Consider the following 16,912-nt stretch of genomic DNA (forward strand, 5'->3'; position numbering starts at 1 on the left):
CACTTAGTACGGACCTGTACGGGCTTGCTCGTGCGGTGACGCTTCGGCGTTAACGGTGTTTGTTTCGGTCTCCGGGATTTTTTTTCCTTCTCGCTTTAGCTTTTCCCTCCCGATATAACCCCAGAGTTTGTTTTAGTGTAGGCTACATTTTTTTTTTCTGTTAGCCGAGTTTAGATATTAATGTCCATCTTTTATTCCTCCCTTTCCCCAAGCCTCCTCCTCCTCCTCCTCCTCCTCCTCCTCGGTGTCTTCACGGCACATAGATGTACTCGGTGCCTCTTGTTTCCTCCAGTAACCCATGTCTGCTCGCATCCCGCCTCCCTGCGCTCTCAATAGATGGTGCAAGTCAAAATGTCCAAATCGCCCGTAGACCCCCTGTCTGCTGTGGAAACCGGCTCCCAGTCGCACTATTTTCAGGTAAATTTGACTCACTTGAACACCTAACTCCATCCTCGCCTAGTAAAAGTGGAGGATAATGGTTAGCTAACCTCTTAGATGCTACTTGTTGTTCCATCTGAGGCGTCGCGTTTTTTTTTTTTGTTTGGCAGCGAGCTACTTTTTATTTATTTATTTATTTATTTATATATATCAACCTCCGCCTTCACTGAAACTGCAGATTGATGCTTGAGCCAAACATATTAATCCTTTAATAATAGGCTACACACACAAACAGGTTGCTCAGATCTTGGTACATTTTCTGTTTCGGACTGAAGTCGCAGATCAGGCCTTTGTATTGATATTTTATTATTTATTTCAGTGCATTTTTTCCTGCTACGATTCACCTACACGGACAGAGAGAAAAAAAAAAAAAAAAACAACCTGCACACAAACCAGTAACACCATGGCACTTGTATGCAGGTTTTTAATGGTGCAAATCTGCAGCCCTTGACTCTGACTCACCTGTAGCCTCAATAAGAAACGCTTTGTCCTCAATGCACTCTGTTGTAGGGGGCCTTCTGCATTACTCACCACATAATGTGCAGCTAGATGGATGCAGTCATGAAATGTGTGTGGCAAATTTTGGCAAAGTTACAGCTGACTTGATGTGCTGTCCTGGTGTACATCAGCTCTTTTACACTTAATCTCATTAAATGTAGGCTTGTAGTTTGTCAAAATCACAAAGACAAACCGTAGAAATTGTACCATCTATCTATCTATCTATCTATCTATCTATCTATCTATTCCTCATCCTCTTTTTTTATTTACCAGTGTGCCTCTTTTTCCTCCCCATAGCTCCCCAGGAAGTTGCCTAAACGCAAGAGCCGCTTCAAACGCTCAGATGGCAGCACGTCTTCTGACACAACATCCAGCTTCATCAAACGGCAGGTAAAAGCTATATTTATACACGGCTTGTTCAAGTACTGGCTCATTATCACACAATGTTTGTAGGTGGGAGGGAATAACTGTCTCTGCCTCTCTGGAAAATGTAGGTCTGAAAGTCTTGAGTAAAACATTTTTTTTTTTTCATCAGAACATGTGTGTCTTTGGTTGGCAGAGGTGTGACACTCGTTTTTCACATGTTTTTCAAGCATAAGCTATAGAATCAAAGGTGCATATAAAAGGTGTTTATTATCTTCAATTCAGACAGTTTCTAATCTGCATCCTCTCTCTCAGAGCTGCTATCTCAGTTGGAGATGTTTTTTTGCCCAATAGAGGGCAGCAAAATGCTGGAAGGAGGAAATATGTTACACCAAAATCCCAACACAGCCCAGTTTTTTAATTAATGTTTTCAGGTCAGGCATGTGCTGGAGACTCAGATGGAGATTTGTTGTTATTTAAGACGAACTCCGCGGCTGAAAAAAAGCAAACAGGATTCACATCCTGCTATTGCTAAGTGGTTGTTACATCTATGTATCTATATCTATATAGATATATAGATGTACCATCTGGTCTAGATCGGCTGTTTTGATGGAATATAATGCAAATAGTTTTTATTTACCTCCGTGGGTTATTTCTGACGGTGCATTAGTTTCAGTCCAGCGCAGGGCAGATCTTGATCCCTGTAGAAATCAGGGTGTGAGGAGTGAAGAGGTTTCACCTGGCTATAGATGGACTGTGCTTACGCAGCTCATCCCAAACAGCTGGATCCATGAGGTTCACAAGCCTCAGTGCATCAAAGAGGGCAAGTCCGGTGTTGGGAATGATTCCTATATCTCGTCTCTAAAGGAGGCTGTTGTTTGAATGTTAGAAACTACAGGGTTTTCTCCATTCCTGCAAGCTTCTGTGATATTTCTCCAGCGCCTTTAAGATGTGATTAATGAAGTGATTAAAATAGAGCTCAGATGGATCTGAACTGATATAAGGATGGGAAATCATCTTTAAAGACATATACACTCTTGCTGTGAAGATTTAATATCAGACAGTAGTAGAAGCAGTACTCAGATCATTTACTCAGGTAAAAGTAAAAATAAAATACATTTTATATTTGCTGATTATGTCCTAATTTGAATCTGCAAACTAGTGGTACTAGAAAGTACAGCATTAGTATTAAGTAGCAGAAAATGGAAATAGTTCTAGTTTAAGGATGATCAGATCAGTCGAGTCTCAGAAAATATAATATAATTATTTTAATGGCACTGCAGCAACAGCTTATAAGCAATACAATCACTCATACGGAAATGGTTTGCTGGTCAGCAGTCGCTTATTGAGGCTGACAGTAGCTAATGTTGACACACATTAGATGGATATGATGCTGCGGTGCTACTACACTAATACAACTGTTACGTTTAGTTTCTGCATTTACCATCGTTGCTAATCTATTATTTTCCCAAGTGTTACCGAGTGTAAATCCACATGTTTATAAAAGATATTCGATAAATCCCACTTTTGGAAAGTCAGCTTGTTGTCAGTGATCATTCAGTGCATTCAGCTTTTGGTTCCTTGGTTATTAAACTAGATACACAAACAAGCAGAGGAATTTAAATATCAAACCATTAGTTGATTAATCAATTACTTGTTTGATTTGTTCCAGCTTCATGTTTAAGCTTAAAGTAAACTAAATGTCTTAGGCTTTAAAACCTGACAGAAATGTTGTGACACTTTATAGACAAAATGATTTTGGAAAAATTATGATGTCAAATAGTTGAGGGAAAACATCGACTATAACTGCCCAAACCCCGAAATTACTTGTTTTATTTAACTAAAAAACAAAAACTATATTTCATTTACTGTTATATGATACAAACAGGCACAGTATTTTCTTATTTTGGAAGCAGGAACCAGTATAAATATTCAGCTGAGTAGTTGAAACACTTCATTAACGAGTTCATTATTAAGTTGCACATTAAAATTCACTTATAGGGTCTTAAGGACTGGAGGCAAGATGTTCTTTCCTTAGCAGAATTAGTGATCTAAAAGCTGAGGTTCAGACATCACAAAAACACTTAGATTTCATGCACGGCAACCATTAGCGTGAAGGAATGTGAAGCAGTGTAACCATGAGGCGTTGGTGAGAAGAAAAAAGGGCTGAGCAGACATCTTCTTCAGGAGGGGACATTAGTTATCCTGATCGGGGGGCTTAATGACAATCTCCAGATTCCCTGAGAATATTGCACGGCTTAAAATATTCATGATGCTCATTTTGAGGGCCTTGGGCGATATGATGTGTGGGTTCAGTGTTCACACGAGCACCTTGGTTTCTTTTCAATCATTACCTTCTCTCTGCACGCACAACAGGCCCCCCCCCCCCACCGCCTCCTCCTGCTCCCATTGGTGTTATGACAAAGTGTTTTATGCAGAAGGAGTAAATTTCACAAACAGAGCAGATAGTTTCTTGCCTGTGATAGGGGTGGGGTGTCTATGGAGGAGCAGTGGAGTATGACTCATTTCTGCAGCAGGATACAATAAGCACTATGGATGTATGTGTTGTATGTAGGACATGGGGCTTTGAAACGGGAGGACAAATCTTGAGGGAGTGCGTGATAATAACATCAGTTTCTTCTTCTCTGCCTGTGCATGCTGAATTGGACTTAAATGGATGTAGGAATGTGATGTAAATTTAAAGAGGTGGTTTTTATCAAGTGACGCAAAAGCTGCGTTGGCTGTTGTGTTGTGATGTGATGTGATGAGGTGGGGTAAGAATAGAAAGGAAGGTGTTGCCGGTGTCCGTTCCAGTGCAGGTTGTCCCCGGTTAGGGGACGGGACACAGTGCAGTCTGTCTGCATACAGCATGTAGTGTATAGAGAGGGAGGGACGGGCAGCAGCACCACATTAACTGAGTAAGTACAAAAGAGGTTCTTCTTCTGACTGTGTCGTATCGTAGCCGCTTCACCTCTCTCTGTTTTCCCTTTGTCGTCCTCCTCCACCTCGCCTCCCATCTCCACCAGCGCCTTTGTTCCGCTCATTCCTTCACCTGCTCTACTTTTTGATTGCCGTCAGCTGCTTCGGCGCTCCTCACTGTTCATCGCAGAGTGATTGATCGGTTCGACATACAGTACGCCTGATCTTGACTTTGATATTGATGTAACCCCAGAGTGATTTATTGCGTTGTGTTTCCGAGCGCACCGTGCATGTGTAACTTGCTGACGTTGAATTACGACCGCACGGTTAATTGAACACTTTTTGAAATTGGATATTTGGTTGCTGGATTTCCAAATTGCTTGAACTTGCAGTTTTTCGTTTCTTTTTTTTTTTCGCTGTGAGGGAAAAACGTGTTTCAGCCTCTTGAATAATATATTCTCCTGTTGTGCACAATCTGATTCCTGAAAGTAAAGCTGGATTTTTGCATTAGCATTCCTTCCCTGCTTTTGCATACAGTCAGAAGCGCAGTGTGTGTTTTTGCAGTTTTAATGAATTTATTAGAAATCACGTAAACGAGTAGACTTTTGAGTCGCACCTTTGCTGTTGTCCAGTTACTGTTTGTTGGCTGTGCTAGCAGCATGGCTCTCTTCAACAACTATTAGGGAGATTGTGATGACATTTTGTACAGACCTTCATGAGCTATATTAACTCCCAGTCCTGTAATTTAGTGCCATCATCAGGTCAAACTCTCAGCTGGTCCGATAGCCCATAACCTGTATACTTTCATCTCAGACGACTGCTGTGTTTAAAGGGGTCAGTGTGCTTCAACAGAAATCTTTTCATGAATACAGACAAATTCAGTGCTGTTAATGCCCTAGAGATGAGATTGTGTAGATTATCTGATGTTTAATTAATCATTATTGTGTCCTATAGTCTTGACTTTCCACCTCAAATTTGATTAGAGACATTCAGATCAGCATAAACACCAACACCTGCAGTTGACATGAGGTAACACTTAGGTAACTAACACAGGATGTTTGTCTTTGAACATCGACACACAAAGACAAAATAATTTAATTCAGCTGGGGTTATGTTTTCTAATATTCAATCAGTAATTTGTTGGTATTTGAATATATTATAACTTGAAGAGACTGCAATCGATTTTTTTCTGGCCTGCAACTTTGCTCTCATGGCGTGTTGCTAATATCTAATTAACCAAGTGTATGTTACCTTCTCAAAACGGCAGACACACCTGGTCAGCGACTATCTGGTGAACGCCAAGGAACAAGTAGCTGCTGAAGAGAGAGAAATATTTCCCTCAAGAGTTGTTGGAGAGCAAATCAGATCCAAAAGCAGAGTTAATACTGGACGTCTTGACTTATTTAGTCTTGATTTATCTAGTGAAAATGTACTTTATAAGCTGATAGGGTGTCAATGGTATATAACGTGTGGCCAAAAAGATCCATAAATAATGAGCTTTAATAGCGTGTTAATGGGGTTTTATTACATTTTTATCAAGGTTATCGTTCCTCTTTGGCATATGCTGTTTATTAATCTAAAATTTAACAGAACTAATGGGGAAAATTCACATTTTTATCTTAAGAAAAAAGGCAGCGCAGCGTAATCAAATTAGTGTAGAAGTCCTCTGTTGTTCAGTCCCTGGACTGGAGGATGACTTGGCCCTCTGAGGACTCGACTAGCTGGATGACACACTTCCCCGTCGGCCCCTCCCCGTGGAGTTGAGGCCATCAGTGTTGCAGTGTGTGAAGAATAATCACAGAAGCAGAGTGGGAAGGAGCAGAGTTAAATTTAGCCCACAGACGGGGACATTAGCTGTTACAAAAAAACAAAAAAAAACAAGACATCCTCAGAAAAGACGATAAAGATGTACTCACACTGTTACGCTCTGCATTGCAGCTTAGTTTCACCTAGATAACATCATGTTGGTGGCAACGCTGTTTTTATTTTGGAGCATTTAACAGGTGGCCAGGTCAGAGCGGCGTGTACGGGAGAGGTTTTCAGTGTCGTGTCCAAAGCATTAATAATGAATAGCAACCGCTCTCCGTGTTGTAACATCGTTAAACAGCCCTCTGACATAACGCCTTTCCTCTGCGCCCACTACCACATTTATTCCGCTTTTATGTCGGCGAGTGTTTCCGAGCGTTCCCAGTGAAGACGGGGAAGCTGTTACAGTGAGAAAATTCAAATTCATGTCTGTGTCAGGCTCTAGCGCCGTCCTCCTAATCAGCCAGGTATGCAACTCTCTCTGGTATCTGTGTGTCTCGTGCGGTCAGGGTCCTTTTCCCCCTCACCCCCTTCCATCTGTGTTCCCCATCTTCTCTTCTATCTGCGATAAGGATGGATATCTAGGTCTCACTCGTTGCATTTTTACTCTGTTCTAATCTCATCTTCCTCTAGAGATAGCCTCGCTTTATCGTCACATAAACCCCTTTCATCTCACCGACCATCCGTCAGTCACTCGTAAACATCCCTCTACTTTCAGTGTATCTTGTCCACAATATTCACCCCCATTTTTTCTCTCTCTCTCTCTCTCTCTGTCTATTTCTACCCTTTCTTCCTCTCCCCCCCTTTTTCTCTGTCAGTGCTGCTCTGGCTCTGGTGCAGTGTTGCCTTGCAGAGCTTGTGAGTGCTAGAAATCAGATCTAGTTATCTAACACAGACACCACACCAAGAAAAAAAAAAAAAAAAAAAAAGAAAGGAGGGGAGGTGTTCGCTTGCAGTGGTACTGTACATAATAATTTATTGGGGATTATATGCATGCGATCTGAGGTGCAGAGAAAGCAAAGGTGCTGGTTGTTCTTCATGTCTGGGCACTTTTTTTTTTTTGTGTGTGTGTGTTTTGCGCCTGAACTTCCTTTTGTTGTGCTGTTGCTAATTGGTCCTCCAGAGGATCCGTTTGTATATTCTGGCAAGATGGATGACCGGCACTGAGTCGCTGCACTCCGGCGGAGGGGGAAACCAAAGTGAAAACTGTATTAGGTTTAGTTTTTCTTAACGTTATTGCTCTAATAATAAGAATGTGGCTGATTGTTTTAGCATGCACGTACCTGTGAGAGGTTCATCTGAGTATTTTCCATCGTGCCTTGTTTTCTTTCTTCGTTCTCGTTTGTCTCGTCTGACTTGGTTTTGTTTTTGCTGCAGCAGTCCTCTCCGCTGACAGATTCAGGACTGAGTTCCTTCGTAGAAAAATAAGTGGCGGCTACGGGAGAACTCACTCACACGCACCCACACACACACAGTATCTAAACTCAACAAATTCACATTATTTTCCTCGTGGTTTCTGTGTGTGTGTCGGTCTGCAAAAGGATTATTTTACCATAGAGCACATAATTGATTTAACTTTTTATTTTCTTGAGATTCTGTGGTGCAATTTTGAAATTTTACCCTCATAAAAGACACAACAAAGGAGGAAAACTCGATGTTCCAACACTGGAACCAGTTGAAGAAAAGCTGCTCCTAATTATTCTTTTGTTGAGTGAGTAATTGGTTGAGTCAGTTCAGCTATAGAGCATATAATACTAACATTAAAGAAAATAATAACAGGTTACGGGTTGTAAATTCAAAGAAGCGCCTATGGAGTTATTTTAACCATTTAACTCTGTGAAAAATGTCTCTTTGTTTGCTTTATGAGTTGCTTTCAGCATAGTGTGCTAGCCATCCCTGGGATGTGTCCTTAAACCGCTTACAATGAAAAATGATAACCAGCATATATTTTGCTAATGAGGAGGTGTCCTTGGAGAATAAACAGGGGAATAAAGGATGTATATGCGCTGCACTGTGGGGGATGATGGAATGGATTGGGGCCAAGCAGGAGAGAAGAGGAAGCAGTTGCCTCCTTTGTGCTATATTTGGTCTATCAGAAGATGGCTGGTGTGGGAGAGCAACTCATTGTGTTGTAGATCCACAGGCTCACACATGAATGTGCTCATGAATACAGACACACATTTGCATGCACACCTGCACACAAACAGAACAGAACAGGGAAACAGATGAAAGCAGACACACAAACAGAAACAGTAGGTCTGTGTTTTAACCTCACTGTAATATGCCACAGTGATCTCGACACAACTAGGCGATCTTCATGTGAGCAGTGAAATAATTGATAACTTTTTCCCAAATATTAATGCCACTCTCTCTTGAAAGGGGTCAGCTGATTCGTACACCAGTAGACCGTCGGATTCAGACCTGTCAGCAGAGGAGGACCGCGAGGCGTATCGGCGTGAAGCCGAGCGCCAGGCACAACAGCAGCTCGACAGAGCTAAGGTACCCCATACAGTGATTTATACAGCGTCACACTATATTATTATAAGTATTTTATAAGATAAATACTTACCAGACTTGGTTGTCTACTAATGTAAGATGAATATGGGTTGTAGGTGTAGGTGTAGACTCCATTACTGTGGGTGAAGAAATCTGTTCCAATGAAGGTTATTATATAAACACTTCTCTATAAACTTTTGAGTTTTTTTTTTTTTTTCTGTCAGACCGTTCTGGGCTGCTCCAGCAGGAGACTTTTTTCTTGAAAGTAAAAACCACAAGCCTTTAAGTTTATGAGATCTCCAGTAAATCTTGACTAGAGGGTATTCTGAGCTTCATGACTAGGATGGATCATTTAAGACACAGACCTGCTTTTAGACGGCGAGACATCTCCCCACACGTCTCTCGCTAGCTTTGTACTGTGTTTACTGGCCTTTTTAAATTTGCTTTTCTTCTCTTTAGCATGTGTTTGACAGTTTAAATATTAAACTACCAAGTAAATCCTGTTTTCAATAAACTGACTGTTATTCCACGTAATACTTGGTCCAGACTGCGGAGGTCAGCCTGAAGCACCACGCTCATGTCTGTATGAAAGTTTGTCTGTTGTCAGAAAATGAAGGAGTTGAAATGTTGCATTCTTTTGTGTCCAATGAAATGTAATCTTTGGGCTTGGAGCAGAAATCAACAGGCCAATCTCTAAACAGTCACAGGTCCAAACCTGTAGTCTACATTCATGTTTGTACAGCGTTTCCAGCGTCACTGACGAGGGTCCTTGTTGTTTTTATGTGTCGTTGCCACAGTCCAAACCTGTAGCGTTTGCAGTAAAGACGAATGTGAGTTACTGTGGAGCTCTAGATGAGGACTGTCCTGTCCAAGGAGCTGCAGTCAATTTTGATGCCAAAGACTTCCTGCACATCAAAGAAGTGAGTGATTCATGTGCCGTTATTGGCGACCGTCCCCTTCATTACATTAAAACAGATACATTTGAGACAGTGCTGCTGTTGCTCTGAATTTAACAGAAGTACAATAATGACTGGTGGATCGGTCGGCTAGTAAAAGAGGGGGCGGACATCACCTTCATCCCCAGCCCTCTACGTCTGGAGGCAATGAGGCTCAAACAGGAGCAGAAACAGAGGTCGGTCAATACGTTTAAATACATGAGTGTCATACCTCTTAGATGAATCATTACCCTAATGTAACTCAGTGTGTCCTTGTTGTTGCAGGAAAACAGGAGGTAACTCTTCAAGTTTAGGGGACATGGTGACTGGGGGCTGGAGGACCACGCCGCCATCTGCAGGTGAATGTAAGTACTACAAAGCTGCCTCTGCCACCGGGATAGAAACCAACTTCTGCTGACTTCTCTCTTTTTCCTTTATTGATCGTCATTTTCTTGTTTTCACAAGCTAAACAGAAGCAAAAACAGGTATGTTTTGGAGCTTCATGATACAGAATCTGCTCATAACACATTCATTTTGTCTTTCAACATTAAGCAACGCTCAAGACAAGTCGTTTAGAACGTATAAAATATCTGTAAACTACAAACTTGGATATATAAATGTCTATGTAAATATATATATATATCTATAATATATCATTGCATTGTCATTTTTTTGCGTCTTATTCAGTTCCTTATCATAATCACTCTGCTGTTTATACAACCATCATAGTTTTAGTTGTTGTTTTTACTGATCTCATTCAACCCTGTAAATCTCCTCTGTAAATGATTTACTTCTTCTTATAGTCAGACTAGTTTTGGATTCTCATTCAGTTCATTTAACTTATTAAACTTTTTCCTGCTGACCTGCTCAGTGTGGAGCTGCTGCAGTCTCATTTCACTGCTGTTGTACCTGTGCATCATTTTTCACATGGTGTAAACGTTGAGTCCATTATTTTTATTATTAACATTACTGCTGGCTACAATAGCTTGGAGCTACATTGACTTATATAAAACGTGGTATTAATTATTTTCTATTGGTTGATCAATTACTTTTCCGCCTTCTATCCAGTCTAGGTTAAGTTAACTGATTAACTGAATTATTTTAATATAGAGCTGGAAAGTACTGACACTGTTGAATGTCATTAAAGTTGATTCAGAGGAGAAGAAGATGTGGGATATAGATGTGGGTCTTTATAGTCCCTCTTGGTTGTTCTGCTGTACTTTTTCTTAAATTTTTCAGAACAAATGTTTTACCCCTTTTCTCTTCTGTGCTTCATCCCTTTCCTTTTGTCCTCCCCTATTTCTGGCAGGAACATGTCCCTCCCTACGACGTGGTGCCCTCTATGAGGCCAGTGGTCCTCGTGGGACCATCGCTGAAGGGCTATGAGGTCAGATTCTCCCCATTTCCCCTCCAGCAGACAGAACGACTGCCTTACTCTGCACTATTTGCTCTGTTATAACTGTTCCCGTTCTGCTGCATCATCTGAATTTGTCCTTTGAATCAGAATCAGCTTTATTGGATATGTATGGTTAAAGTTGCTCTTGATTTAGCACATCCGTATGTAGAATTGATTTTACACTGCTGCCCTGACCTGTGCTCATCTTGGTTCTGCTTGTTTTGGTCTTTTTTTGATCTTCCCATCAGGTGACAGACATGATGCAGAAAGCTCTTTTTGACTTCCTGAAACACAGATTTGAGGGAAGGTCAGTAAAATGGAGAGCTAGTTGTTGGAAGTAAGGCCTTAAATAAATCCTGTCAGAAAGTTTCAGTCACATTTTCCTCTTCCTGACTTTGCAGAATCTCAATCACCCGTGTAACTGCCGACCTGTCCTTAGCCAAGAGATCTGTCCTCAACAAAAGACCCATAATGGAGAGATCCAACACTCGCTCCAGCCTCGGTAAGTCTGCTACCATCAGCACTGAAACTCTCGCAGCCCTTTGTTCCCCAGAACCAATACTTAAATGTGTCTTCTCTGCACAGCCGAGGTTCAGAGTGAGATTGAAAGGATATTTGAGCTCGCCAAAACCCTGCAGCTGGTCGTCCTGGACGCTGACACCATCAACCATCCCGCACAGCTCGCCAAAACCTCCCTCGCACCCATCGTTGTCTACGTTAAAGTTTCCTCACCAAAGGTACGCCTCGCTCGCGGACGCTGAAGTCAGGCTGCCTCGTCGTCCTTGACCCGTGACGCTGTGTTTTACTTTGTCTCAGGTGCTCCAGAGGCTGGTCAAATCCCGAGGGAAGTCTCAGAGCAAGCACCTGAATGTACAGATGATGGCTGCAGACAAACTCTCTCAGTGCCCCCCTGTGAGTGCTACACATACTGAATATATTGGTTCAGCTGCTACAAACAACATCTGATTAAGGAAGTGACCACTTTTGAAAATGAAACTGCATGTGACCGTTATGGGAATATTTACAGAATATAATCTACAGAAGGTAGGAGTGTGTTTGGGGATTAGAAAGTGTTGAGTGGCGTTAACACATGTTGGTCGGGTCATCATTTTTATCCATGCTGTTAAATGTGAAAAAACTCTAAAATCTTAAAATATTTGGAGATTAGTTTGAGGGCAACACACTAAATGATTCACTAACTAATCACTTCATCATTCATGTGTCATAAGCATGTTCTCATTTAGCTCAAAGCCCCGTTGTATCCTAAACACAACGTTATAACTCTATGCTTTAAACCCCTAATCGCACGGGACTAGTTTTACCTGGGGACCTCTAATAATTTGTAGTAATTTTGGGGTCTCTTTGTATTTTAATTCTGCCTCTTTCTTGCTCAAGAATTATTGAGACCGAGTTGGCACTTATAATTTATGAACGTTTGGACAGTAGCTTGGCTGCAGGAGGTTGTCACTAAACAGCATCAAAACCACCAGTAACGATGATGTGTACAAATGCACACAACACTTACATAGAGCGGTGATTTCTAAATGACATGACATCCCACTTGCAGGATATGTTTGATGTCATTTTGGATGAGAACCAGCTGGAAGACGCTTGTGAGCATTTGGCCGAATACCTGGAGGTCTACTGGCGCGCCACTCACCTCCCAGGAAACACCCCTCTGAATCCGTTACTGGAGCAGAGTCTGATGACCCCGCCTTCTGCCATCTCCAGCCTCCAGGTACGTTTGTCCTGACGCGTCTGAAAAAGCAGAAGAGCATGAATATTCCCTTTTGATACTGTTTCAAGACTCTTTAGAAGAAATCTTGTTGTATGTTGTCGCAGTCTTTACCAGCTCTTCCCATCTCAGACTCTTGTCTTTTGATTTGTCTCCAGTTGTCTTGTCGTCCTCTCACTCATCCATGCTTAACATTTTTGCAGTTTTCTGAAACACAGGAATTAATTGAATGATCGCTTACACAAAGGGGTGAGTAGTAGGGTTTATATGATATGTATATATGTATATATATATATATATATATATTTTGCACTCTCCCCTCTTACACATTTCCCGACGCCCGATCACAAAGCAGCGGCTGAGACAGTGAATGAACAGCATTTTATTCATTCAGATCTCACCACAGAAAAGATAAGTCGGTGTGTTTTGGTTTTCCTTTACTGCATCCTGCCTCCTCTCCTTTATTTGATGGTCTCAGGTGAATTGCTTCTCCACAAGCTTTCTGGGAGAAAATTCACAAAGCTATTAGACTCCATCGTTAACACCATAAGGGATGTTTTATCAAAGTTTTATCATCGTTTTCTATCGTCGTTGACCCTTTTTTCCAAGCATGCTTTGTGAATGCCGTCCCCGCTCACAGTGCCACACAGTGCTAACTTGAATGAAGGCTCAAGCGACGTATTCACCTGAACTAAAAGCACATCTACACAATAAGTTGAGACCATAACATCAACACAGTCACATTTTATGTCCAAGAACGACCCGTTGGCCATCCATTCACAACTGTTTCCCGTGCATTTCTTTTGTTGAGTGTAAATCTGGGTAAACACAAACAAAACAAAGGACTTTGAAGAGACTTCACCGATGCTTCTGCATGCCAATTGTTAACTAACACTGTCGGCCCTTTTGTTAATGTGCAACTCTATTATTTCTGTTATTTATCTGTTTCACGTCTTGTGAGAGTTTGAACCCTGGAAATAGATATTTTATAGTCATTTTAAGACACCCTGTAAATAGCAGATAACTAACTTAACTACTTCTGCAGATATGAACCAAATGTGCTTCAACCACGTACTAGGTGGTCAGGAGGATAATCTACAACAATAACTCGATTTTCTCATTCAGTCCGGACTTAAATACCTAGACAGGTTTATTGATTAATTCTGAGGACGTTTAAGGTTAGTGTTTTTGTTTTTCTGTTGAATTTGGGCGTCTGTTCTAAATGATATTTCAGTTTACTTCAATCTAGTGTATTTGCCATTAATGCGACCATTGTGTCTCTACTGCCCATGCTATGTTTTAACTCTTCAGCTCTAAAAGGGCTAACTCCTTGAAGCTTTCCAAAACCGTTATTATTACATGCATCATTTTAAACATTAAACATTTTGCTAATTGAATTAGTGATTTTGTCGGCTGACTTAACCAGCAGTAGTGCTGTAGAGTGCAAATGTAACACATAGAGCCACAACAGTCACATTAATGTGAGAAACACCAGGTTTAAATAATCTGGAATAATCCTTTTAGACAAATTTGAACATTTTCCTTCAGAGTCCTTCCTCGTGTAGTGTTTGCATTATTGTGTCTACTCTGTTTGTTTTCTGTCTGAGAGAAGTTACCAGAACGCTTGACGCTCCTCTGAGATGCTCTCCGGGCTTCAGAGCTTTATTTTGACTCTGTGTCCTCCTTCTTTTCCTCCATGACCACTCGAACAGAACAAGAACCAGCCGCAGCCTCATGAGGCGGTGGGCTTGGAGGGCGACGAGGAGGAGGAGGTTGGAGAGGAGGCCCACTCCCCCCTGGAGCAGGACAGTCTTATGCCATCAGACGAGGCCAGTGACTCCCTGTCTCGCGGCCGGAGGGGCAGCCCGTGCCACCGAGGGGCCGAGGAGGATGAAGAGGAGGAGGAGGAGGAGGAAGAGGAGGAGGAGGAGGAGGAGGAAGAGGAAGAGGATGAGTACGGCTCCCCCTGCCATGGCCGCACGTACAGGGACATGTACCCTCCCCGCCGTGGGCACACAGGCAGCGCCCACAGTGCCAATGGGCACGAGTCACAGGACAGGCTGCTCCAGCGAGAAGCTCAGCAAGGTCACAACCAGAGGAACAACCGGCAGCGCAGCCGCCCCTGGCCCCGAGACACCTACTGACACAAGGGCCCCTCCCAGCCTCCAGATCACCATCAAGGTCCCCCCGAGCCCTCCGACTGTCGCACAGCCCCAAACAAACGATTCAGAGACAAAAAAACAACAACAGCAAAAAAAAAATTCCCAAAATCAGCTCCAAACTTTAGTGTCAATCAGAAACAAACAGATACAGATGCCCAGTATATCAACCAATAATCCAATCACAATCTTCCAGGCCGAGGGGATTACCAACCTCTCCAGGGTCTAGTCTTTCAGATCAAAGTCAACAGGGCTACTCTTCAACAGAAAGGTTTCAGGCTACCAGCTGTACGCAAACTCAAACTTTAGCTGCTTTGCCTAAGGTTTCTCTACGGTAGGATGTCTCATATACTGGCCTTAAAATTCCTAAGACTTTTAATTATCTTTACGATTGCATGTATAATTATTTTAAGACTATTTGCACATTAACGTCAGAACAGGAAGTGAATGATCTTTACGGATAAACCAATGTAGGAATGTCTTCTGTTGAATCCATTTATGGGGAATAGCAATGCATTTGATTACAATGTATATACTGAATGGGCACATGATTTTGTTTCATTGCTACTTTATTTACACGTTTTATTTACTTGTTTGTTGCCATCCACGTGTCCGGTGAATGGCACTGAGGGAGACACACGTACCGTCTCCGAACGGCCACAAAGTCAGTCATCAGTACGAAGCTGCAGTACGTCCTGGGCGTCACTCGTCTTTGCTGTTGCACAATCACTCTCAAAACACCTCTACAAATCAGAGAATGTAAACACAACCGAGAAAAAAGGGGAATGTTTCAAACCTTTTTAAGTGATTTGCCAAAACCGCTTGTTTACATCGACTCATTCACCACACGTCAAGCACACGCTGCTCAGCCGCAGCAGCTCCTCTCCGAATCCGGGCTTCACAGAATGTAAGCTTGCATGCCTTTTGCACCTCCGACTCAACCGATCGCCCCGCAATTCGATTGTAGCACGTTATTGATTGTAGCATCCACACTTTCTACACTGATCTCACCCCCCCCCCCCCCCCCCCCCCGTCCTCTCGCTGTCCCCCGTGTGTGTCCAACATTACGTTTTGTACTGCAGCTGGTTTTTAATCAAGGCGGATCCTCAGGTCTAAGTCCCTACATTGCGCTCACCTCCATGTAACGAATGCGTCGTGCCCCCCCCCCCCCCGAAAGGACTCGTAGCACCCGGGACACGGTGTCAGTCTGTCCCTGCACCATTTTCCAGTCCAGGAGACGAGTTTGATGCTGACGAGCGGCGACCCTTCCCTCTTACAGGGGGTCGATGTAGTCAGGAAACACACCGGTTTACTGCTTCCACGCCTCACACGTATCTATTTAGTGTTCTGTATATTTTGAAGAGTTATAAAAAAAAAAAGAAAAAGAAAATATCAGCATGATTGAGAAAAAAAAAAAGAAAAAAATCTATGCAAGTGTTGCATGAAATCTGATTGTTTCTTTTTAAGTATTTTAGTAATGCATTGATTCTGACTCTCCTCGTCGTCTCGTAGTGATAGTCTTTGTCTTTGGGGCTACTCACTCCTCGCACCACTAACACTAAAAAACAAAAAATAAATCTGTTTATTTCTCCACACACTTTAACACTGACACTTTAACACAATATTAATCGCTGACGCACTTTTAAAAGCCACTCACTGAAAAATAATTAGATGAATAATTGTCCCAGATCAGGCCTGAGTGAATTATCAAAGCCCTGCATGTCTTAGTTTGACAATTAGCTACTTCCATCGTATTTTGGCAGAGTTTGTTTTCTCAAAGCGGACCAATTTAGCAACTGGTAAAAAGCAGTTGAGAGTTTTTCAATTTATGAAGCACAATTTTTACAAGGGTTATAGTTTAGTTTCCTCTGTCTTATTCTGTATGCAATACGAAGCCTAACATTGAAAAGAAAAAAAAAAAAAACTTTAAACGCCTTAGACCATCTGGACTTCCTCTTTTTTGTGTGAGTAGAAAAAAAAATTGCACTACTACTTTGTTTTGGGGATGGTTGCTTTGTAATGCAATAACTGCACTAAATATAACCGTGTATCCACCAGACTACCACAGCGTGCTAGCGTGGCCCGACACGCCTCTTCCCTCTATTTAAACAAAAGAGACAGCAAATGTGTAAAAAGTGAGACATTTCCTGCCTGATGCTGTATAGAA

The 16,912-nt window shown here is 42.1% G+C and overlaps 1 protein-coding gene across 1 annotated transcript; it reads left to right on the forward strand.

The window, feature by feature from the left end:
* Nucleotides 1-336: 336 nt before the first annotated feature.
* Nucleotides 337-15,431, forward strand: cacnb3a (calcium channel, voltage-dependent, beta 3a; the record flags this gene model as incomplete). Its single annotated transcript, XM_084553904.1, has 14 exons — nucleotides 337-417; nucleotides 1,234-1,326; nucleotides 8,404-8,523; nucleotides 9,318-9,440; nucleotides 9,537-9,652; nucleotides 9,741-9,820; nucleotides 9,921-9,940; nucleotides 10,765-10,842; nucleotides 11,100-11,158; nucleotides 11,253-11,353; nucleotides 11,437-11,588; nucleotides 11,668-11,763; nucleotides 12,419-12,589; nucleotides 14,299-15,431. The coding sequence occupies 14 exons, from the start codon at nucleotides 337-339 to the stop codon at nucleotides 14,728-14,730; spliced, it is 1,722 nt and encodes a 573-aa protein (XP_084410030.1). The 3' UTR covers nucleotides 14,731-15,431.
* Nucleotides 15,432-16,912: the final 1,481 nt, after the last annotated feature.

This window comes from Chelon labrosus, assembly GCF_963514085.1.
Source record: "Chelon labrosus genome assembly, chromosome: 10".
In the NCBI taxonomy this organism is placed as follows: Eukaryota; Metazoa; Chordata; class Actinopteri; order Mugiliformes; family Mugilidae; genus Chelon; species Chelon labrosus.